Source organism: Anabrus simplex, chromosome 2 (genome assembly GCF_040414725.1).
Source record: "Anabrus simplex isolate iqAnaSimp1 chromosome 2, ASM4041472v1, whole genome shotgun sequence".
Lineage (NCBI taxonomy): Eukaryota > Metazoa > Arthropoda > Insecta > Orthoptera > Tettigoniidae > Anabrus > Anabrus simplex.
In genome coordinates, this window is record NC_090266.1 from 374,163,689 (window position 1) to 374,187,859 (window position 24,171).

At 39.0% G+C, this 24,171-nt stretch overlaps 1 protein-coding gene across 1 annotated transcript in view; it reads right to left on the reverse strand.

Annotated features, from left to right (window-relative positions):
* LOC136862844 (ADP-ribosylhydrolase ARH3) overlaps nt 1-24,171 on the reverse strand; it is a 177,499-nt gene that overhangs the window by 111,808 nt on the left and 41,520 nt on the right. Inside the window, exon 3 of the mRNA XM_067139110.2 lies at nt 20,374-20,650. Coding sequence (XP_066995211.2) covers nt 20,374-20,650 — 277 coding nt within the window. The remainder of the gene's footprint in view (nt 1-20,373; nt 20,651-24,171) is intronic.

The following is a 24,171-nucleotide window of genomic DNA, read 5'->3' on the forward strand; positions in this document are numbered from 1 at the left end:
ATCTACTGCTCAATAAACCAAAAATACCAGTATAAAAGACACTAACCAGCTGGAAAATGAACCACTAGAATATGCAGAGCGTTTTACCTATTTACGTTGTTGCAAAGGACGGAGGGGCAGAAGAGGATGTAAAACATATCCAGAAAGCAAATGGGGCCTTTGTTCAGCTGTATCCTATCTGGAAGAGCAAAATAATAAATAAATTTAAAAAAACTAGGCTGGCAACTTTCAGCAGCAATGTCAAGACTGTTTTTTTTACATGGATCAGAATAATTAAAAAAATCACAAATCAAAATGCACATAAATGTCTCAGAAGGATACTAAATATACATTGGTCAGAGGTAATTACAAATGAAGAACTGTGCACACGAGCATTGGAAGAACAGATCAAATATAAAATAAAATGAAGAAAATAGGTGTGGTTATGACACAAATTCAGGAAAGCAGACAGTGCCACTGAGAAACAAGTACTTGAGTGGAATCCCCCGAGTGCTCGGAGAAGGGCAAGGCCAAAACACTCGTGGAGACATTCCATCGAGGATTACATTCAACAACAGGGAAAGAGCTGGAGAGAGGGTGAGATGGCACAGCTTCACGATATGTTCCAGAGCCCTGAATGACGCTTGTGTTTAACAGGCACATTTGGAAAATCATCTCCTGTTAGAGATGCTCAGGTAACATCTGATCATAATAAAGAAGTTTTAAAAACTGTCTGAAAGTTCCTTTTTTGCTAATTTTTTAAAGCTCCACTAACGCATCGAAGATTTTCAGCAATGCAAGGATGGAAAAGTGATGGTAGCATCTGTTGCCTGTACAGCCCCGGCATTTGACTGGTGTGAAAATGAGAAACCACGGAAAACCATCTTCAGGGCTGCTGACAGCGGGATTCAAACCCACCATCTCCCAAATGAAAGCTCACAGCTACATGATCCAAATTGCAATGCCAACTCATTCGGTGTCTGAAAAACCCTCCTCTTGATACCATACGTGGGCACTTGCACAACAGACCAACATCAGCTAGTATGTGAATATTGCATAACAAATTTCACCTGTGCCAATTGTGATTACATTAGGAATCAGAAACTCCACAGTCATGACTTGGATGCTGGAGTAGCATTTTGTCAATGGTCATCACACAATGTGCTCAATGATGCAGCCTTTTCATCAAGAGTCCTCCTTTTTTGGTGAACCACAATTTTGCAATCATAGCACTGTCAACTGACACAATATGCACTATTGGAGTGTGGAAAATCCCCACAAATAGTTGTTGAATCCAAAAAGAAGTCGTGTTAAGATTTTGGTAATAACATGGAAAGGCTAAGTCAAGCAACGGGGAAACCTTTCTGGACAGTAATAAAGAATCTTAGGAAGGGAGGGAAAAAGGAAATGAACAGTGTTTTGAGTAATTCAGGTGAACTCATAACAGATCCCAGGGAATCAGTGGAGAGGTGGAGGGAATATTTTGAACATCATCTCAATGTAAAAGGAAATCTTCCTGGTGGTGTTGCAAACAGCCAAGCTCACAGGGAGGAGGAAAATGATGTTGGAGAAATTATGCTTGAGGAAGTGGAAAAGATGGTAAATAAACTCCATTTTCATAAAGCAGCAGGAATAGATGCAATTAGACCTAAAATGGTGAAGTATAGTGGGAAGGCAGGGATGAAATGGCTTCATAGAGTCGTAAGATTAGCATGGAGTGTTGGTAAGGTACCTTCAGATTGGACAAAAGCAGTAATTGCACCTGTCTATAAGCAAGGGAACAGGAAGGATTGCAACAACTATCTAGGTATCTCATTGATTAGTATACCAGGCAAAGTATTCACGGGCATCTTGGAAGGGAGGGTGCGATCAGTAGTTGAGAGGAAGTTGGATGAAAACCAGTGTGGTTTCAGACCACAGAGAGGCTGTCAGGATCAGATTTTCAGTATGCACCAGGTAATTGAAAAATGCTACGAGAGGAATAGGCAGTTGAGTTTATGTTTCATAGATCTAGAGAAAGCATATGACAGGGTACCGAGGGAAAAAATGTTCACCATACTGGGGGACTATGGAATTAAAGGTAGATTATTACATCAGTCAAAGGCATTTACTGTATGTTGACAATTGGGCTTCAGTGAGAATTGATGGTAGAATGAGTTCTTGGTTCAGGGTACTTACAGGAGTTAGACAAGGCTGTAATCTTTCACCTTTGCTGTTCGCAGTTTACATGGATCATCTGCTAAAAGGTATAAAATGGCAGGGAGGGATTCAGTTAGGTGGAAATTTTGTACGCAGCCTGGCCTGTGCTGACGACTTGGTCTTAATGGCAGATTGTACTGAAAGCCTGCAGTCTAATATCTTGGAACTTGAAAATAGGTGCAATGAGTATGGTACGAAAATTAGCCTTTCGAAGACTAAACTGATGTCAGTAGGTAAGAAATTCAACAGAATTGAATGTCAGATTGGTGATACAAAGCTAGAACAGGTCGATAATTTCAAGTATTTAGGTTGTGTGTTCTCCCAGGATGGTAATATAGTAAACTTAAGTGAGATTGAATCAAGGTATAGTAAAGCTAATGCAGTGAGCTCCGAGTTGCAATCAACAGTATTCTGTAAGAAGGAAGTCAGCTCCCAGACGAAACTATCTTTACATCGGTCTGTTTTCAGACCAACTTTGCTTTACGGGAGCAAAAGCTGGGTGGACTCAGGATATATTATTCAGAAGTTAGAAGAAACAGACATGAAAGTAGCGAGAATGATTGCTGCTACAAACAGGTGGGAACAATGGCAGGAGGGTAATTGTAATGAGGAGATAAAGGCTAATTTAGGAATGAACTCGATGGATGAAGCTGTACGCATAAACTGGCTTCGGTGGTGGGGTCATGTGAGGCGAATGGAGGAGGATAGGTTACCTAGAAGAATAATGGACTCAGTTATGGAGGGTAAGAGAAGTAGAGGTAGAGCAAGTCTACGATGGTTAGACTCAATTTCTAACGATTTAAAGAGGCTGCAGCACTAGTTGCAGGCAGAGGATTGTGATGACGTTTAGTAAATTCACAGAGGCTTGCAGACTGAACACTGAAAGGCATAACAGTCTATAATGATAATGTATGTATGTAATATTATTATTGTAATTTAAATTGTATTTGAAAACTATTTAGAGGTTGTCTAATGAGCTTGTAATAGGCTGAGTAATTTACTCTAATTTTCAATTGTCATGTTGGTTACGAGAACACTTTTCTTGGAAATATATTTGTAGTTTTTAAATTATTATTATTATTATTATTTTTATTATTATTATTATTATTATTATTATTATTGTTGTTGTTTATTTGGGATATAATTTATGTTAATGTTTTGAGTGAGCTAAGTATGAACTGAATTAAAGTGTAGCTTGTTAAACATTATTTTAATTGATAAATGATCATAAATAACTAATTAATAATAACAAAAAACGCTCAGAGTGGCCAATACGCTGCATAAATTCAGGGAATTTACTACAGATAAGAATATCCTAACCCATTTTCCAGACCTCTAAGTCAGAGTAAGCTCCTGTGGGATTCATTAAGCACTAATTCAATAAGTGTGGAATGCTGTTCATAAATTAAATAGTGCAAAGAGGGGTGAAATTTTTAAATTTGTATGGTCATTGAGGTTGGCTTGGTTAGGTTTTTAAGTGATGCCAGTATCGATACCTTCTTTAATATTCAATAATTTGCCTTATTTTCAATGTATGAAATGTTTAGATCTGTGTTGATATCTCTGAAGTGCTGTGAGTTGTCATATACAGGACCTCCTATATAAACGAAGACCGTCCAAGTAGTGTTTTTACCCTCCAATACGTAAGCTGCAGTATTGGAGGCGCGTGTATAGTTCTTGACCTTGCAAGGAGCGTGCACGTGTTCGACCTCGCAAGCATCAGTCGCCAGTTGAATCTCAGCATTTAATATGGTGAGACATTTATCACTGCAACATCGTATTTTCGTATGTAAAAATTATTTTAAGTACAAGTCGGCTCGACGGGTACGTGATGCATTTGTTCAGCAATTTCCTGGTGAAGTGCCACCTTGATGAGCACAGATTTATGTAATTGTAAATAAATTTGAAACTACTGGCTCAGTGCTCAATAAAAAACATGTGCACACATGAACAGTTTTAACAGAGGAAACGCTAGACAACATTGGTGCAAATCTTGAATGGTCACCGAATCGTTGTTGTCGGCAGTTACTTGTTTCTGAGTTAACAGATTTCCTGGCTAATAGGTCACTTCAATTCACAGCAGTTTATGTTTAAACTTCTGGTGACTGTACAGGCCAATTCTTGCATTAGAACATACGCCCACACATCGCGCAGCTGAGGGACGGGGGAGATCTTGGCTGGGTGTGGCGAAGTTTGCGTTCTTGTCGCTTAATATCTTCGTGTCTGTGGTGTTCTTGTTTGAAGGGCTGAACTGAGGCACAGACACTTTGCCGCCAATGTAAACGGTCCTTGGCAAATATTTCCCAGGTTTGGTGTCACCGAATAAATCACTCGCAAAATTAGCACTACAAGAAGGGGTTTCTGTTTCTTCTGCACACAGAGCAATAAGCTGTTACACATCAAACCCTTTGTTTAAAACCTGTTGATCCAACCACAGGAATGAGATATTATAAGCGGTATCTTGCATCACTGAATGATCATTTATTCGACCCAAATTTCGTGTTCTTTTCCGATGAGCTGGTTTCATCCTAACGGTAGTGTGAACAATATTAACTCTCGCTATTGGTGTGCAGAAAATCCTAATGGTGTTTATGAAGTCTCTAATTATGATAGGAAGATTGGTGTTTTGTGTGCTGTTTGTCTCTTCTCTCCCTTTCCTAGCATTTATTCCAAAGTATGTTTACATGGCCTGCCTGCTTCCTCCAGCAAGCCAGTGCTTGTTCTACATCAGACATTATAGGTGAGTCTCATAAATAATTTTTCTCCTTGTTAATTTCTTTTCTGTATGTTTATTCATTCCTAATTCTGACTATCATTTCCAGTGGTGTGTTTAATGTGTTTTCAACTATTAAAGACCTTGAGAGACACCGCTGTTCCACAATTTTGCACTGAAGACAGAGTTCACCTGGAGCACTGTTCTCCACGTGTTTCATAAATATTCCACTTTGTGTTCTACACTAACTGGTATTCAACTGAAATGTTTTGTTTGTTTGTTTGTTTGTTTGTTTGTTTGTTTGTTTGTGTGTTTGATTGTATGGTTACCTGTTCTTAGCATAATGCAACTCTGCTCTCAAGATAAGAAAACAACCCTCCCTTTAACACATTAGGATATCAATTTCCTAGTTCTTTGCATGCCCAGAATTAGTGTTTAAGAGAGTCACAGCTATCTGCAGGTTCTCACGCAAACTTTAATTTATTAGTTTCAGCTACTCAAGGTTGTCACGAAAGCTTTAATTTATAAAATGAAAGGATCATGAATCCTTCAGGTTTTTTTTTTCCTATAGGTTTCCATTGTGTGGGAAATTCTGAAGCAGTTAGAGATGTGCTAAACCACGAGACATTTATGCATTCATATTGGCTAAACAGGGCACCATTGTGGGCCCAAGAATTGCTGAGTAATACTTGAGCTATACCACTCATCTTTGAAACTGAAAACTTTTGTGGTTTGCCATTCACTTTTCATTTTTAGAAATTCAAACCCAGATGCACAACATTGCATTCATCATTAACAGAATTTTCTAACACACCATCGCTTCTCTTGGATCTGCAGGTGTCACCAGTACCACTAAACAATTTTAGCATTTCAGACTCACTTTCAGTCCCCTTTTGGATCAATTCAATAAAGAGGACTGCAAGAAGAAAAAGAAGAAGAAGAAGAAACCTGAACTGGGAAAAAATGATGGAAGAGAAATGGTGGAAGGAGAGAGGAAGATGGAGAAGTGTTACAAATGCCCCGACATGGCAGGAGCTGGATAAGGGGATACGTTTGCTGTATGAATTTATTTAATGTAAGAATATGTAATTCATAGTATATGATTCATTATTACCAGTAAATATAATGTATAAATCCAGTGTAATATTGTGCAATACACGGTAATAGTCCAGAACAATGCATTTTGTCACTAGAGTTGTATAGAAAATTCCATTCATTGTAAATCTTGTTCAGAATTCCAGAAATATCAATGCTTGCTGATAACTTCCTTCTACACAACATGATTACTACTTACTGGCCTCGGATGGAGACAGGCGCAACAAGGATACATACTCAATGTCAAACAGAATGTGAACCATCAAAATAATTCAATGCAGTCTTTTTCACGATAAAGAACAATTAATTCTTCACTTGAATGTTATATGTCATGCCATCGCTCGACAGAACATCCAAAATATGTGCTTGAATCTGATCACGCTTCACACTGCTGAGAGCCATGCGTATATTGCATCCTTAGACTAGGACTAGATTTAATATCAGCACATCACTCCAAACAAAAGTTCTTCTTCCACACCAAATCTTCATTTTCACTGCACTGAGACCAGAAAATAGTGCCAACTAATGGAGAACCATGGCAATATCCAGTCATACTATGCAAACGGTTTATCTTCATGATATTAATAGCATTTTGATATAAAAGTTATAAGAAAATTTTGACTATGTTTAATAACCCAACGATATGCTGTAATAAATTAAGTGCTCAATAACAAGGGTTTGTTAGCCACGTTGCTGTGCCATAAGCACCATCCCTCAACCAAGTAACGCTGCCCTTGGCAGGAAAATGCAGACTGTATCAGAGTTGGTTTTATATAAATGTAGTATCTCTGGTGGAGACATGAATATATTATAAAGTTTCACCTGGTATCCAGCAACAGAAATCTCATATGGTTAAGAAAAGCCTCAAATCCATATAATTAAACTTGATGCAAGTGTAATGGACTAGTATAACTTGGAAACAATTCTCTAACCCATGGGTAAATAATGAAAATATTGAGCTTGATTATTATTATTTTTTACGTAGGACTTCATTTGGTATAAATCGTGGTCGTAAACAAAACATGTGAGGTTATGTCATGACATGTCTGCTCTATTTATATTAATATGAGTTTATTTAATGTAAGAATATGTCATTAATAGTATATAATTTACTGAAAATGAAAATGAAAACCTACAACCTGTTTTCCAGTCATTGACCAGGTCAGGGATGTAATGAATGAAACATATATAGGCTGTTATTACAATGGGGTCGCCACGCCCAAGGTGATTATTAACGAGTGATAAATGCTATGAAATGATAATGGAAAGTGTTGCTGGAATCAAAGATGACAGGGAAAACTGGAGTACCCGGAGAAGAACCTGTCCCACCTCCGCTTTGTCCAGCACAAATCTCACATGGAGTGACCGGGATTTGAACCACGGTATCCAGCGGTGAGAGGCCGACGCACTGCCGTCTGAGCCACGGAGGCTCTATATAATTTAATATTACCTGTAAATATAATGTATAAATCCAGTGTAATGTTGTGTAACACATGGTAATAGTCCAGAACAATACATCTTGTCACTACAGTTGTATAGAAAATTCCATTAATTGTAAATAGGTTATTGGAGACTCTAGAAATTACGAGAAAACATGTTGTGTCATACTTTTCTAGAAGCCTGGCCAGGCAATGTATATAAAGAGGTAGCCTTGGGAGTTGGAGTAGAGTTGTTAGCAAGAGTTGCTAGTGAAAGTTGTGAACTCATGTTGTGATTTTGTTGTGTTGGTAGCTGGCTGACATGCTAATGTTGCAGTCTTCTTCTTCTTTTTCTTCTTCTTTGTAGAAGTGTTTTGTTCACAATGGTGGTTCATTCATTTGTGTGTATATAAAATAGTGTAAACAATTGACAGCATTGCATGCCCACATCTTTGTAGTTACAACAGAGGGACACCAAGTTTGAAATTCTCAGATTTAGCGCTATGCAAGATAACACGCTGGTAGACCTTGTATCAATATGCTGTGCAGAATGGATGTACACATAAATATCCCTTCTAGCTGTCAAATAGTGTCACTTTGCCGGCCTGATTGGGGGCCATAAAAATCAAAAAGCAAACTCCATACAGGTCACGAAGGCCCTGGGAAAAGTGGAAGGTAAAGGCTTTAGCAATCCGTAACCTTAGCACTTGATAGGGAAGAGTGATTAGCTCTATGCTCATTGATTGAGGCCACATCTGTGCTATTATATTCCATGAATATTTTCCAATCAACAAAAGTGGAACTTAGAATAATTTTCACCAAGTTGGACTTAGAAATTTTTCACATGAGTCACAAAGGGACTTGTAAAATTTGTGAAATGAACTACACGTTAGTTTGGAAAGCAGATAGTGATAATTTTAAATGTTGTATTAACACTCAGGGTGGAACCTGAGACCTCATTACATTACAACAAAACAACGTGTAGTGCGCATAAATTAAAGTGTACATTTCTCAGTGCTAAATTGTGGTGTTCAATATAATGATGCAAATTTTCCAGCTGTGAAATATAAATGTGTCTATGTTGTTTGCTGTCAGCTTGAATAATGTGCTGATTGTTCCAGTAACCACCTGATGGTTGATGTGAGTGAGAAGTTATAAAGTGTGTCAGATGTCTGAAAAATGCATGTTCAAGAGATGAATTTCCATAGAAGAAATGTATGTTGCTAAATCTTTGAAGATCCCCACATACACATACACCTTGTTCAGTAATGATTCCTGGAATGTCCTTTTTGGAACCTGTTTCATCATTATCATTATCATCATCATCATCATCATCATCATCATCATATTCAATTTTATCTCAGTAGATCCTACCTAACATAACCTCACAACTGCCCTATGAATGACATACCGGTAGGGGAAAAACATCCCTGTTAAAAGCTATTAGGTCATTCCACATGCATTACAAAAAAAATTCACATACCTAAGATGCATCAAAAAGTATTTCAAAATAGCAAGCAAAAGAAATACTGTTCATCAACCATTGAATGTGTGTGGGTATTCTCATGTGTTATGTTGTTTAGAGTCATCTGGTAGAAGCTATCATCTCTCTCATATTTCAAACTTTTTTTTTTTTTTTTTTTTACAATTTGCTTTACGTCTCACCGACACAGATAGGTCTTACGGCGACGATGGGACAGGGACTAGTTAGGAGTGGGAAGGAAGCGGTAGTGGCCTTAACTGATGTACAGTCTCAGCATTTGCCTAGAGTGAAAATGGGTAAAAAAACGGAAAATCATCTTCAGGACTGCCGACATTGAGGATCGAACCCACTATCTCCCGGATGCAAGCTCATAGCCGTGCACGCCCTTAACCGCATGGCCAACCCGCCCGGTGAAACAGGTTCCAAGAAGGACATTCCAGGAATCATTAATGAACAAGGGGAATGTGTATGTGAGGATCTTCAAAAGGCAGAAGTATTCAGTCACCTGAATGTAAAGACTGTTGGTTACAAGGATAATGTCCAGATGGAGGAGGTGACAAATATTAAAGAAGTATTAAAATTTACCTATGACAACACTAACATTTACAGTAAGATACAACAGTTGAAAACTAGAAAAGCAGCTGGACTCGATAAGGTTTCGGGGGATATACTAAAGACAATGGGTTAGGACATAGTACCATATCTGAAGTATTTACATGATTATTGCTTGCATGAAGGAGCTATACCAAATGAATGGAGAGTTACTAAAGTAGCCTCTGTGTATAAAAGAATGGGTGATAGACATAAAGCTGAAAATTACAGGGTGTCAGTCTAGAGGATTGACTGATATGGCCTTGTGATAATACTCAACGTGGATTAGCTGTGTTGATACTGCTACATGGCTGAAAGCAATAGGAAACAACAGCTGTAACTAACTCCCGAGGACATGCAGCTCTCTCTGTATGAATGATGTACTGATGATGGCTTCCTCCCGGGTAAAATATTCCGGAGGTAAAATAGCCCCCTTTTGGATCTCCGGGTGGGGACTACACGAAAGGGGGCGATAATCAGGAAGATGGATACTGACATTCTGCGAGTTGGAGCGGGGAATGTTAGAAGTTTGATTCATTGTGGTAGGTTAGAGAATCTGTAAAGGGAGATGGATAGACTTAAAGTTACATGTAGTTGGTATAAGTGAAGTACGTCGGCAGGCAGAACAGGATTTTTGGTCAGGTGACTACAGAATTATAAACACAACATCAAACAGGGGAAATGCAGGAGTTGGTTTAATAATGAATAAGAAAATAGGGTAGTAGGTAAGCTACTACGACCAGCATAGTGAAAGAATTATTGTCGTCATGATAGACACCAAACCAATACCCACCACAATAGTGCAGGTCTATATGCCTACTAGTTCAGTGAATGATAAGGAAATCGAAAGAATATAGAAGAGATTTAATACATGTAAATGGCGACGAGAATCTAATTGTGATGGGAGAACAGAATGCAGTGGTAGGCCAAGGAAGAGAAGGTAATACAGTAGGAGAATTCGGATTGGGACAAAGGAATGAAAGAGGAACTCGGCTGGTTGAATTCTGCACTGATCATAATTTAGTCCTCGCTAATACTTGGTTCAAACACCACAAATGACGGCTGTATACATGGATGATGCCTGGAGACACTAGAAAGTATCAAATAGACTTTATTGTGATTAGGCAGAGATTCAGAAACCAGGTGTTGGATTGCAAAACTTTCCCTGGAGCAGACGTGGGCTTTGACCACAACTTGTTGGTCATGAAATGCCATCTGAAGTTGAAGAAATTGAAGGAAGGAAGGAAGGAATGCAAGGAGATGGGATCTAGACAAGCTGAAAGAAAATTATGTGAGGGATTGTTTCAAGGAACATGTTGCACAAGGACTAAATGAAAAGGCTGAATTAAACACAACAGAGGAAGAATGGATAGTCATGAAAAATGAGGTCAGTAGGGCTGCTGAAGAAATGTTAGAAAGGAAGAAATGATCAACTAAGAATCAGTGGATAACTCAGGAGATACTACACCTGATTGATGAACAATGAAAATACAAGAATGCAAGAAATGAAGAGGGCAGAAAAGAATACAGGTGATTAAAGAATTAAGTGAATAGAAAGTGCAAGATAGCTAAGGAAGAATGGCTGAAGGAGAAGTGCACGGATAATGAAGGTTGTATGGTCCTAGGAAAGGTGGATGCTGCATACAGGAAAATCAAGGAAACTTTTGGAGAAAGGAAATCTAGGTGTATGAATATTAAGAGCTCAGATGGAAAGCCTCTCCTAGGGAAAGAAGACAAAACAGAAACATGGCAGGAACATATCCAGCAGTTGTATCAAAGTAAAGATGTAGATGATTTGGTTCTGGAACAAGAAGAGGCTATTGTTGCTGATGAAATGGGAGACCCAATTTTGAGGTCAGAGTTTGACAGAGCTGTGAGAGACATAAATAGGAATAAGGCACCTGGAATTGATGAAATACCCTCTGAATTAATGACTGCCTTAGGAGAAACCAGCATGGCAAGGTTATTCAATCTAGTGTGCAAGATGTATGAAACAGGAGATGTGCCATCCGGTTTTTGTTATACCTATTCCCAAGAAAGCCGGTGCTGACAGTTGTGAAAACTACCGCACCATTAGTTTAGTATCTCATGCCTGCAAAATTTTAACGCATATTATTTACAGAAGAATGGAAAAACAAGTTGAAGCAGAGTTGGGAGAAGATCAATTTGGCTTCAGAAGAAATGTAGCAACACGTGAAGCATTCCTGACCTTACATCTGATCTTAGAGGATCAAATTAAGAAGGACAAGCCCACATAAGTGGCAATCGTAGATCTAGAAAAAGGCATTATATTTTACTGACTTGAGGATGGATTATTTACTGTGTGCTTGTGACTTGTGAATCCATTTATTGAGTTTTATTTTGGAGAATACGTGTTGATGAACATAATTTCTTCAAGTAGAGCACGTGTTAATTGATAGACATGGAGTTGAGTAATAATAATGTCATGACTCATGAACCATGAAGGTGAATGCTTGTATTTGACCTGTTCTATGTGCGTTTCTGTAGTCGACAAATTTCTTCAGACAACAACCGCCGATATTATCATGATCAGCATTGTTAATTTCATCTTCTTTAATTAAGTGATTATCCAGACTTCGTCACATTCCTGAGGGACATAAAATATTTTCTTTGCCTGATACCGTCATCGAGAAATTTCAAATATTAGGATTAAGAATCAAAGGTTAATATTCAAAGGCTAGAATTCGTTGTAAATAGTGTAAATAATTCTCGTGTGCTTTAGTGTGAATGTTGTGTGTGTGATTGATATTATTTCAATGCACTGTGATATTTTCTTTGACCAGATTTTGACCAGACCACGTGTTTGTTACGTTGAGACCTGATTGTCAGCGTCGTTATTTGTGTTGGCATAACTTTTTGGAATTTAAATCTTTAGTGAATTTTATTTGGTATTTAAGTAAAAGAAGGTTCAGAGTGTCACACGGTAATGAATAAGGAAGGATCATTTCCATGGACTTGGTTCACTATTTAATTTTGTAAAGCCTACGGCGTTAAATTTTTCTTTAGAAGTGTCAAATACCAAAGACTGACTTTACGTTTGTCAGACGAAATATTAGAGGAAGATTAAGAGGAATAATTATTGTACAGGCACAATGGTGCAAAATTTTAAGTCCAATGGAGACATTTTTGAGAAATATTTTTGATAAGATTTTGGTTTAATTAATTTTCAATTTCATTGAGATAACGCTTTATTCAGCACATTAAAGAAGGAAGGATTTATTTGAGATAAATGAGTAAATCTGGTAATTCGACATTCAAGATAAATAGGAATCAGACAATTTTCACTTTCTTTTAACTTATAAAGAATAATATCATTATTGAGAGGAGGTCCTCCTACAAATTTTTTTTTTATTTTCTTATTATTTCGTTGAGCCAGAAGTAGGCTAATGAACATTATGTATACTTACAGAAACATTGTCGACCGAGAATAGTGGAGATTATATGCAGTTAATAGGAACTGGCAGAGAAGAAAAATTAATTTCTTATCAAGATTGTTAATTAAATTTGTTATTGTTTACAATAAATGTCAGAACCTGTTGTTTTATATTCTTGTGTTATTGTCGCTAGTCCTTGTCTCTTACCCTGCCTTCGAAAATAAGTAAAGCCGGACAACGAACGGTCCACCCTCGGGACTCTCGTTCTCCAGCTGAGCTATGCCCAGTAAGAAGGGGGCAGTGGTAAGAACAGTAGCGGTAGACCAAGGTATGAATATGACAAGCAGATTAGAGCAGATGTAGGATGCGATAGTTATGTAGAAATGAAAAGGTTAGCACAGGATAGGGTGGCATGGATGCTACATAAAACCAGTCTATGTACTGATGACTATAACAACAACATCATTTGCTTTACGTTGCAATAACACAGATTAGTCTTATGCGGTGGGATAGGAAAGGACTACGCGTGGGAAGGAAGCAGCTATGGCCTATGCCTGGTGTGAAAATGGGAAAAAACAGAAAACCATCTTCAGGACTGCTGACAGTGGGGTTCGAGACCACTATCTCCCTAATGCAAGCTCATAAACCCTAACCACATGGCCAATTGCTTGGTGATTCTGATAAGAGTGATAGACTAGGAGGCTGATTTACTTGAATAGGATCATCAGTATTATTATCTACATTTTTAAAACACAGTGTATCTTTAAAAGCATAAAAATATGTCACCGTATATTTTTAAATTATTAAGCAAAAATGTAGCCATCTGATTGGCTAATGCATTCGCTAGTACTTCAAGTTCGCCTGAAACGTGAGAGCATTGAGCAGCACAGCCGGTACAATAGGGGAGGTGGAGGGGGAGTAGGCATGCATGCACAGTCAGTGTCATACCGGTTAGCTGTACTTCGTGGACAGGAATAGAGGCTGTTTTTTTGCCCAGTTGTTGAACAGTGCACATTACATTCAAAATTCCTCTAAAAGTAAATGAGAATTCAGTGTCTGGTTTTAAATTAAATTCCAATGCAGCTGATGATATTCAATAAGCATGACTCAATACGGGTTAAAGCCCCAATGGCAAACAGTCATTCATTAATGTGTGTGAATCATCTTCTAAAGTATATCATAGTCAACAACATTCCATTCTTTCTGGTGGGAAAAATTATTGTTCTTGGGAGAGATTTCATGAAGGTTTTATCTGTTTTACCACATGCTTATCACCAAACAATTATTTATTTATAATTGTATTACATAATATCCTCTCTGAACCTTTCAAAATACGCCACTTAACTTACATAAAATATGCGGGCAAAACCACAAAAAATGGAATTTGCCGATTTTTCTTTTTGCAAGAATTCGGTAATGGTGACAGATCAAATGTTATTGAAATACCAGCCAAAATTCTACCACATGGTGATATCGTAATTGAAATTTGTAGCAAAACGTTCACTTTTGCAAAAAACATCATCTTCTCTAAAGTTACCATTCATAATTAATTAATTAATTAATTTAATTTTATTAATAATTAATTTCAAAATCATTGGGGTTATAGGCCACCCGGTAATTGAAAACCACACACTAGCGCCAACAAAATACACTGACTGACAGAGCAAATGCAACACCAAGAAGGAGTGGTTCGAAAGGGATGAAAGTTGGGGAAAAAACAGAGACGGCACGGATGAATAATTGATGTTTATTTCAAACCGACATGCAGGTTACACAATGCGCACGGCATCGACTCAGTAGGATGTAGGACCACCGCGAGCGGCGATGCACGCAGAAACACGTCGAGGTACAGAGTCAATAAGAGTGCGGATGGTGTCCTGAGGGATGGTTCTCCATTCTCTGTCAACCATTTGCCACAGTTGGTCGTCCGTACGAGGCTGGGGCAGAGTTTACAAATGGCGTCCAATGAGATCCCACACGTGTTCGATTGGTGAGAGATCCGGAGAGTACGCTGGCCACGGAAGCATCTGTACACCTCGTAGAGCCTGTTGGGAGATGCGAGCAGTGTGTGGGTGGGCATTATCCTGCTGAAACAGAGCATTGGGCAGCCCCTGAAGGTACAGGAGTGCCACCGGCCGCAGCACATGCTGCACGTAGCGGTGGGCATTTAACGTGCCTTGAATACGCACTAGAGGTGACGTGGAATCATACGCAATAGCGCCCCAAACCATGATGCCGCGTTGTCTAGCGGTAGGGCGCTCCACAGTTACTGCCGGATTTGACCTTTCTCCACGCCGACGCCACACTCGTCTGCGGTGACTATCACTGACAGAACAGAAGCGTGACTCATCGGAGAACACGACGTTCCGCCATTCCCTCATCCAAGTCGCTCTAGCCCGGCACCATGCCAGGCATGCACGTCTATGCTGTGGAGTCAATGGTAGTCTTCTGAGCGGACGCCGGGAGTGCAGGCCTCCTTCAACCAATCGACGGGAAATTGTTCTGGTCGATATTGGAACAGCACATGCTGAAGAATGGCGGTTGACGTGGCGTGCGGGGCTGCCACCGCTTGGCGGCGGATGCACCGTTCCTCGCGTGCTGACGTCGCTCGGGCTGCGCCTGGACCCCTTGCACGTGCCACATGTCCCTGCGCCAACCATCTTCGCCACAGGCGCTGCACCGTGGACACATCCCTAAGGGTATCGGCTGCGATTTGACGAAGCGACCAACCTGCCCTTCTCAGCCCGATCACCATACCCCTCGTAAAGTCGTCTGTCTGCTGGAAATGCCTCCGTTGACGGCGGCCTGGCATTCTTAGCTATACACGTGTCCTGTGGCACACGACAACACGTTCTACAATGACTGTTGGCTGAGAAATCACGGTACAAGTGGGCCATTCGCCAACGCCGTGTCCCATTTATCGTTCGCTACGTGCGCAGCACAGCGGCGCATTTCACATCATGAGCTCAGTGACGTAAGTCTACCCTGCAAATGGCATAAAGTTCTGACCACTCTTTCTTGGTGTTGCATTTGCTCTGTCAGTCAGTGTAATACTGAAGATGAAAGTTAGCTACTTCAATTTCCTACATAGCTTTTGAATTCTTTGGAATTAATTTTTTGCCTCCACATATCCTTATTCTAAAAATTGGAGCCATAGTTATGCTTCTTAAAAATCGGAACATTTCCCAACGGCTCCTAAACGAAACCAGATTAGGGCCTAATTCTAAGAATTATGTACAAAAACTGTTTACATTTCGAAATAAGTGAAGATAAAGCTGGACATAGCTCTGATCCCTCAAATCGACTTAACAGTATCTGATAAAACACTTCCATTTTCTTTCAAGAAGCATCAATTTCCATTCACTTGGCATTTTGTATCACATCAGTAACTCTCAAGGGACGTGAAGGTCTCTGTTTACCTGAGCCAGTTTTCAGCCTTGGTCAGTTAAATGTTGTAATGTCAAGAGAACAATATTTTAAAATTGCAATAGTGCCAAGAGGTACAAAGTTTGAGGTACAGGGAATGCACCGACCGAGGAGCTACATGGTTTGGGTGACGTAGCCATCAGCTTGCATTTGGGAGATAGTGGGTTCGAACCCCCCTGTCAGCAGTTCAGAAGACGGTTTTCCGTGATTTTCTAATTTCACACCAAACAAATGCTGGGGCTGTACCTTAATTAAGGCCACGGTCACTTCCTTCCCCCTTCTGGCCATTTCCTAATAGGTGTAAGACTTATGTGTGTCGGTGTGACCTAAAGAAAATTGTGAATAAATATATTAAAAGGAATGTCGTATATAAGGAAATCCTTCAAAAAATATTTACCCTATTGAACGTCATGTCCTGATGGGTTTCATCTAATAATAATAATAATAATAATTATTATTATTATTATTATTATTTATATTTGTAATTTTTATCATTAAAACATGGTAGGGTGAAAGTATGATAATTATTGTGTAGGGTTAGTGTTTCTCTTATGAGGTGTGATCATGTGATTTCAGGTTATTTACATGTTATTTCTTGAGGCCAGGTATTGTTTGTTCGAAGCTGTTTACTGTTACTGTTTGTTGTTTGAGTTACTGACTGTTGTTCACATGGAAGGTCCATATATGATAATGATTCAGATTACTGTGTTCACCATGCGAAAGGTGCATGACTAAGATAACTTTTTTTTTTTTGTCCAACAATCATAGAATTACTCACACATTATGTTAGTTACTATTTATTTGGGACAGAAACATTAAATCTCAAGATGTTACTGAAAATTCACTTTGTATTTTACCATCATGTGTGACTATTTAGGTGATGCTATTCAAAATTTATTTTGTATTTCACCATTTGTCTGACAAATTTGGAAGATAAATGTTTAAAGATTTTTAGATACAATTAAGCTTCAGATTCAATGTAAAAGAATAAATTCAAACCAAAGCTTACAGTTTACAGCACCAAATTTTAATTATTGTGTTTGTGTCAATGAGTTGAATAAATTTTGTTTTAATTTAATAAATTCATATAGCTGAGGAACACTAAATCTTTAATTTCATTTTCTTAAAAATATTATATCTTCTTAATCTTCCCTGCCAATGCTTAAGAAATGTTGTGAGGTAAGTATCTTGCTCACTAAATTGTGCTCCAAGCTAGCTGGAGGGGTAAGTACGTGATAAGAAGAGAAGTATTCTGCACTACCGACTGAGAATAATCTCTAAAAGGTACAAGTTGCGCACTGTAGCACAGATGGGAGCTGGAAGTATATGCCAATGCATTCAAACAGCAAGGGCACTGAGCGAAAGGGGTTTAAAAAACAGAACAATGAACAGGAATACGAAAAGCCAGTGCTGCATTCGAACAGATGAAAATGCGATACATTTAAACTAAGCCAGGGAGTTTCCAAGAAAATTGAAAAATCTGGTCTGCTCCCATTAGAATTAAGAAAAACTGTGGCAGATGTGCAAAATCTTTGCATAAAAACTCCCAGCCTGTGAGTGTGAGTTATCTAAGCTGACAATTTAGCCTTCTCTACTATTTCCTCATAATTCTGATGATAGAATAGTGCCAAGGGTGCTATCCTCATAGCTGCACCATTTCCCAATGAACCAGCACCATCAAACTGTTCTCTAGCAGGACCAAATTGATCTTCAAATTTTTGGGCACGAAGCTTTGAAAATACATCTTTAACATTGTCCCCATTCCACGCCTTGGATCATTAAAGTATTCCACTACAAATCTGTGGAAAGATCAGACAAAAGTAATACTCTGTTAGGTATAAACAACTTAACACTAGAACCGCCGGAATTATTATATACCTGGAACCGCCGACGCGGTCATTTTGACCGCTATTGAAATTATTATATCTTCGTTCTCGATACACACGGTTACTCATTATTATCCTTTTGCCTCTGTTTCTGTACATTGATTTATGAGTTTCAATATTTATTTGTCAACAAAAACGCCACGCACTCGTTACACTGTCGTCAGTTTCATACCACTATGAATATGGAGTAAGTCCTGAATTTTCTTTCAAGGGGTAATGCGAGCAATCCAACCAGGTGTCATCTTCCCACTCTGCTACAGTCCACTCCCTGATGCCATCAGTACCTGAGGACGCATTATCTGGCCATGGTAAGACTTTTACCTTGGTTGTCGTGTCCCCAATGATACCATGCTTTACATTTTACTACGTCTACGGCTGTACGAGAAGAATTGAAAACTCGTCAGTACTCAGCCTATGTGAGGAATCATTATAATTTGAATACGGTATAAATCAAGGAACTTCACCATATTTGTTATGCTGATAGTTATAACAATACTAATATCAACTTACCTTTCAGCCTGAACAATTCGCTTTCCGAGTTATCACTTGACTGGTAGTAATATTTGTATGCATTTTTCTTTTTACGTCCTTTATTTGCCTTTGCTGGCGAAATGTAGTGTTAACAGTGCACTATGTCTTCTGGTATGGGCTAGAATAAATTTTTCACTTTCATTGACCTGTCTCAGTCTCCACCTTGGCTTTGACAATATGAAAGTGACTGAGGTATGCTAGTAATACAATTCCTTATGCAGCCAGTCCCTGTTATGATTGGTGTGAAAATGTCACTCATAGGGTCGGTTGGTGCATGCATTGCAATGAGATTGGTAGACTGATATGTAATAGCAACTTCTAGTTCGGTGAGGAAAGCAACGGGAAACTACCTCACTCCTCATTTCCCTAGTATGCCTCCTGAGTGACAGCTTTTGGCAGAACTGTGGATGATCAAACTAGCCTTCGGGCTGAATACCCAACATACATATCCCTTATATCTGGACCACTTTCTACATCAGACGTATCTTCAGGAACGTCATTCAATAGAATCAACAACTGATGGTTTACTAGATATGTCTACTGCACTGTGAGAAGCTGACGAATGATAAAACTGCCGGAGACGCAGCGGAAATAATGCTCGTTCAATTCGTAATATATCCGAGTTCCATTGTTGTGTTTTTGAACATTCCTTTGTTGATAGGATAATTATTAGTACATGATTACATCTCACCGAGAGATGTGTGTTATAATACATTTTATTACGAAAATTAATACAGCGGTCAAAATGACCGCTCCGGCGGTAGTAGGTATACCCGTTACTTACACCCCTTCCATTGATCCAAAATTACTTATATTTAACAGGGATTTTCCTGACCACTAATCAGGAAAAGTCACTGAAGCCCAATATTCTACAATAAAAACTGTAGTCAAAATTGAGTTCGGAATATGTGTAGCGGTCATTTTGACCGCTCCGGCGGTTCTAGTGTTAATAAGACAAAAATAATAATAATAATAATAATAATAATGTTATTCTGCACAAAATTTTGTCTTTCTTTCTAAGAACCTATCCTGGTGAGCCAGCCAAGTTCCTGTTAGCAACAAAAAGATCCTTTGAGAATACTTGCAATACAAATTTTTTTTTTAAAGTACAGGAGCTTAAATTTCAATTACAATTAATTTATTGTAGAATTAATTTTGTTACTATACAATGTAGACCCAGACGAGGATGAGATCTGTATCTTTTGGTATGGGCTAAAGCAAGTTTGTTAATTTTGTAGTCTGTCTCAGTCTCATCTTTGGTTTTGATAATAAAAAAAGTGATAGAGGTAAGAGCCATTCTTGTGCAGCCAGTCCTTTGACAGATGGTGTGAAAGTTTTGTTCATATGGTCGTCTGATGTATAGAGCACATTTAAGTCCGCTTGGCACCTTCTGGCTCAGTGATGAAAGCCACAGGAAACTACCTCCCTCACTTCCCTAGTATGCTTCTTCAGTGATGCCTAGACTTTCTATGACAGCTGATGGTGGAGCTGCTGGGGAGCCTTTGTGGGCTGAGGACTCGACAGACAGAGAGACAGAAAGACATGATGAAGCAAGATGTAGGTGGGAAATAATGTACTTTTGTATTCTGTAGTGATGTGATATGAGCCATATCCTAACTGAATAAAACAGAACCAGCAGTATATCTCAAGCTCTTACCTGTAAGACAGTACCATCAACTCCCAGCTTGTGAGTGTGAGTTATCTGAGCCGACAATTTAGCCTTCTCTACTAGTTCCTCATAATTCTGATGATAGAATAGTGCCAAGGGTGCTATTCTCATAGCTGCACCATTTCCCAATGAACCAGCACCATCAAACTGTTCTCTAGCAGGACCAAATGGATCTTCAAATTTTTGGGCACGAAGCTTTGAAAATACATCTTTAACATTGTGCCCGTATCCACGCCTTGGATCATTAAAGTATTCCACTACAAATCTGTGGAAAGATCAGACAAAAGTAATACTCCGTTAGGTATAAACAACTTAATATGACAAAGTAATTATAATAATAACATTAATAATAATAATAATGTTATTGGTTCCCACTAACTATTTTTAATGGTTTTTGGAGATGCCGAGGTGCCGTAATTTAGTCCCGCGTGAGTTCTTTTTATGTGCCAGTAAATCTACAGACACGAGGCTGATGTATTTGAGTACCTTCAAATACCGCCAGACTGAGCCAGGATCGAACCTGCCAAGTTGGGGTCAGAAGGCCAACGCCTCAACCGTCTGAGCCACTCAGTTCGGCAATACGACAAAGTCCAACTTAATCAAAAGCATAACTGGAACACATATACACCTATTAAGAAAATGAATGAAATACATCTTAATATAATATATTGTAGACTGACTTAAGAGAATACTTGGTTAGGCGTTTGTCCATGCTGAAGGCTACAGAGGCTGGATCCAAGCATACGAGAATGCTTAAATGTCAGAAGATTTACTGGCATATTATTAAAGAATTCCTTTATAAGTCAAAATTTCAACCCATTGGCATCTTTTAAGTCCAAACGTTATTATTAATATGTGCTCATGAACATCACTACGAGTGAAATGGTTGAATAATCACATGATTAGCAGTAAAAGAGAAACATTGATTAAAAGAGTTGTTCAGAAGTTATGCTTGGTTTTCCACGAAGAAACCATGGAACTTGTTGCATAAGAACAGAACCAAACTGAACAGAACAGCTATCGATATAGCCTGGCTTTCTCAATCTACCAGTGTTTGACCCTTTCATTTATATATACCATGTTACATGCAGTAGGACAATTCTCAGGTGTAAGTTTAGTTAAAATGCCAATTCATAGCATTTTATATTTATCTCACCTCTGACATTGTAGGTAATGAGAATACGATCATCAAAGCCAATGGTGAAGCTACAGGAGAATGTAATCAATATTGGCTGAATGTAGACAGAAATACATTACTGAATTAACTATCGAGAATTTGGAGGAAAAATTATAAAATACAGAGATGAATTCTTTAACTTATTTAGCAGGTGTGCGTGCGCGCACTCGCTTTTTTTCCTAGCCAGTGGAAAAAAAGGCCACTGATAATTTACAAAAACTGTTAACAGTGACATAAAGTTTATTTTAACAATCACAGATCATCCAATAAATTCCTTGAGTGTGCAACTTACCCATAAGAAATACAGTAATCATCAATTCTGATGCTCAAAAATGAGGTATCTTTTTTTGTACCTTTGTATTTCCAAAGAAAGGAGTCAGATTAATACTGTTCTTGACACAACTCAGGAAAGCATATATTTCCTGTTTTCTTCAGAAGTCCCCAGCCATTATTCTCAGTTCAGAACTTCCCTTCTGAAACTTCTGGCTTGCTCTCACTACAATTTTTGTTCCAGATTCAGACTCCATGAAACTCAAATGTTCTTTCATTTAAAAATGTACCCTCATATACTGAGTAAAATTTAATAGTGAAAAAAATGAAATGGCATATGGCTTTTAGTGCCGGGAGAGTTCGAGGACATGTTCGGCTTGCCAGGTGCAGGTCTTTTGATTTGACACCCACAGGCGACCTGCGCGTCGTGATGAGGATGAAATGATGATGAAGACGTCACATACATCCAGCTCCCGTGCCAGCGAAATTAACCAATGATGGTTAAAATTTCCGACCCTGCCGGGAATCGAACCCAGAACCCCTGTGACCAAAGGCCAGCACGCTAACCATTTAGCCATGGAGCCGGACAATTTAATAGTTATTATTATAAAGAGAGTAGAACAGCCTTAAAGCATATTACAGCTAGATGTTCCTTCTCAGAAAATCTCATTTATTTTATTTAATCAAGTGACAATATAAAACAGCCAGTTCCTTGGCTGAATGGTCAGCATAAAGGCCTTTGGTTCAGAGGGTCCCAGGTTCGATTCCCAGCCGGGTTGGGGATTTTAATCATACCTGGTTAATTCCCCTGGCTCTGGGACTTGGCATTTGGTCAAAAAAAACACAAAAAAAACACACACACACACACACACACACACACACACACACACACACAACCTCAGAAACATATAAGAGTGAATACAGGGTCTACCATATAAACTAAGACCGAAAGAACGGTGTTTGTACCCTGCGCTATGGCAGTTGCTTGAGCAAAACTTCTGTTGTGCGTGGCTGCCCTGCATTAAGCGCGTATAAAATCTTATGTGAAATCTTACCTTATAAAAGATGCTGGAAGTGTCATCCTTCCTGGGTTATACAGGCATTGTATCTGGTAACCACATTCTGGCTGATGCGAGGGAGTTCTGCCACTGTAATGTTTCTGATTTCATTTGTTATGTTTTCTTTCAGTTCCTCCAATGAGTGAGGATTTGTTCGATACATTTTTTCTTTCAGTTTACCTCACAATTAAAAATCATTCACTGTTACATCTAGAGAACGAGGGGGAAATAGACCAGCACTGATCACTCTGTCTGCAAACACTTCCGAGATTGTAAGATTGTAAGAAGGAAATTTTCTGCTGTATGAGCAGGGGCTGAATCTCGTTGAAACCTCCCACACAAATTTTCATCTTCTATTAACTGATGGAAGAATGATGCCAAAATGTCATCTTGGTACCTCTCTGCATTTACTGTCGTCTTGAACAAACTAGGCCCAAGAGAACGCCACACACCAATCTTCCTATCATAATGAGGGATTTCATAAAAACCATTAGGATTTTATTTTCTGCACACAAATAGTGCGAGTTATAACTGTTCACATGACCATTAAGATGAAACGTGGCCTTGTCCAAAAAGAACACAAGCTGTGGGTCGAATAAACAGTCATTTAATGATGCAAGATACCACTCGCAAGATATCATTCTTGTGGCTGGATCAGCAGGTTTTAAACAATGGGCCCGTGTATACCTATACGGTTTGATGTGTAACAGCTTTGTAGGTCTGTGTGCTGTAATATTCCCTTAACCTTAGCTGTAATATTTCTTTCTTTTTGTATGACTTTGTGAAAATGATATACCATCCACCTGAGGTTATTTATTTTCAATATGGCCATCTACTATTATGAGCAGATTTTAGTATGCTGCATAATTATTCTAGTCATTAAAATCCATGTTACTTTGGTGTCGAACACTCTTGATATTATTGATGCTTTTGATCATCATCATCATCATCATCTGTTTACCCTCCAGGTTCGGTTTTTCCCTCGGACTTAGCGAGGGATCCCACCTCTAACGCCTCAAGGGCAGTGTCCTGGAGCTTCAGACTCTTGGTTGGGGGATACAACTGGGGAGTATGACCAGTACCTCGCCCAGGCGGCCTCACCTGCTATGCTGAACAGGGGCCTTGTGGAGGGATGGGAAGATTGGAAGGGATAGGCAAGGAAGAGGGAAGAAAGCGGCCGTGGCCTTAAGTTAGGTACCATCCCGGCATTCGCCTGGAGGAGAAGTGGGAAACCACGGAAAACCACTTCCAGGATGGCTGAGGTGGGAATCGAACCTACCT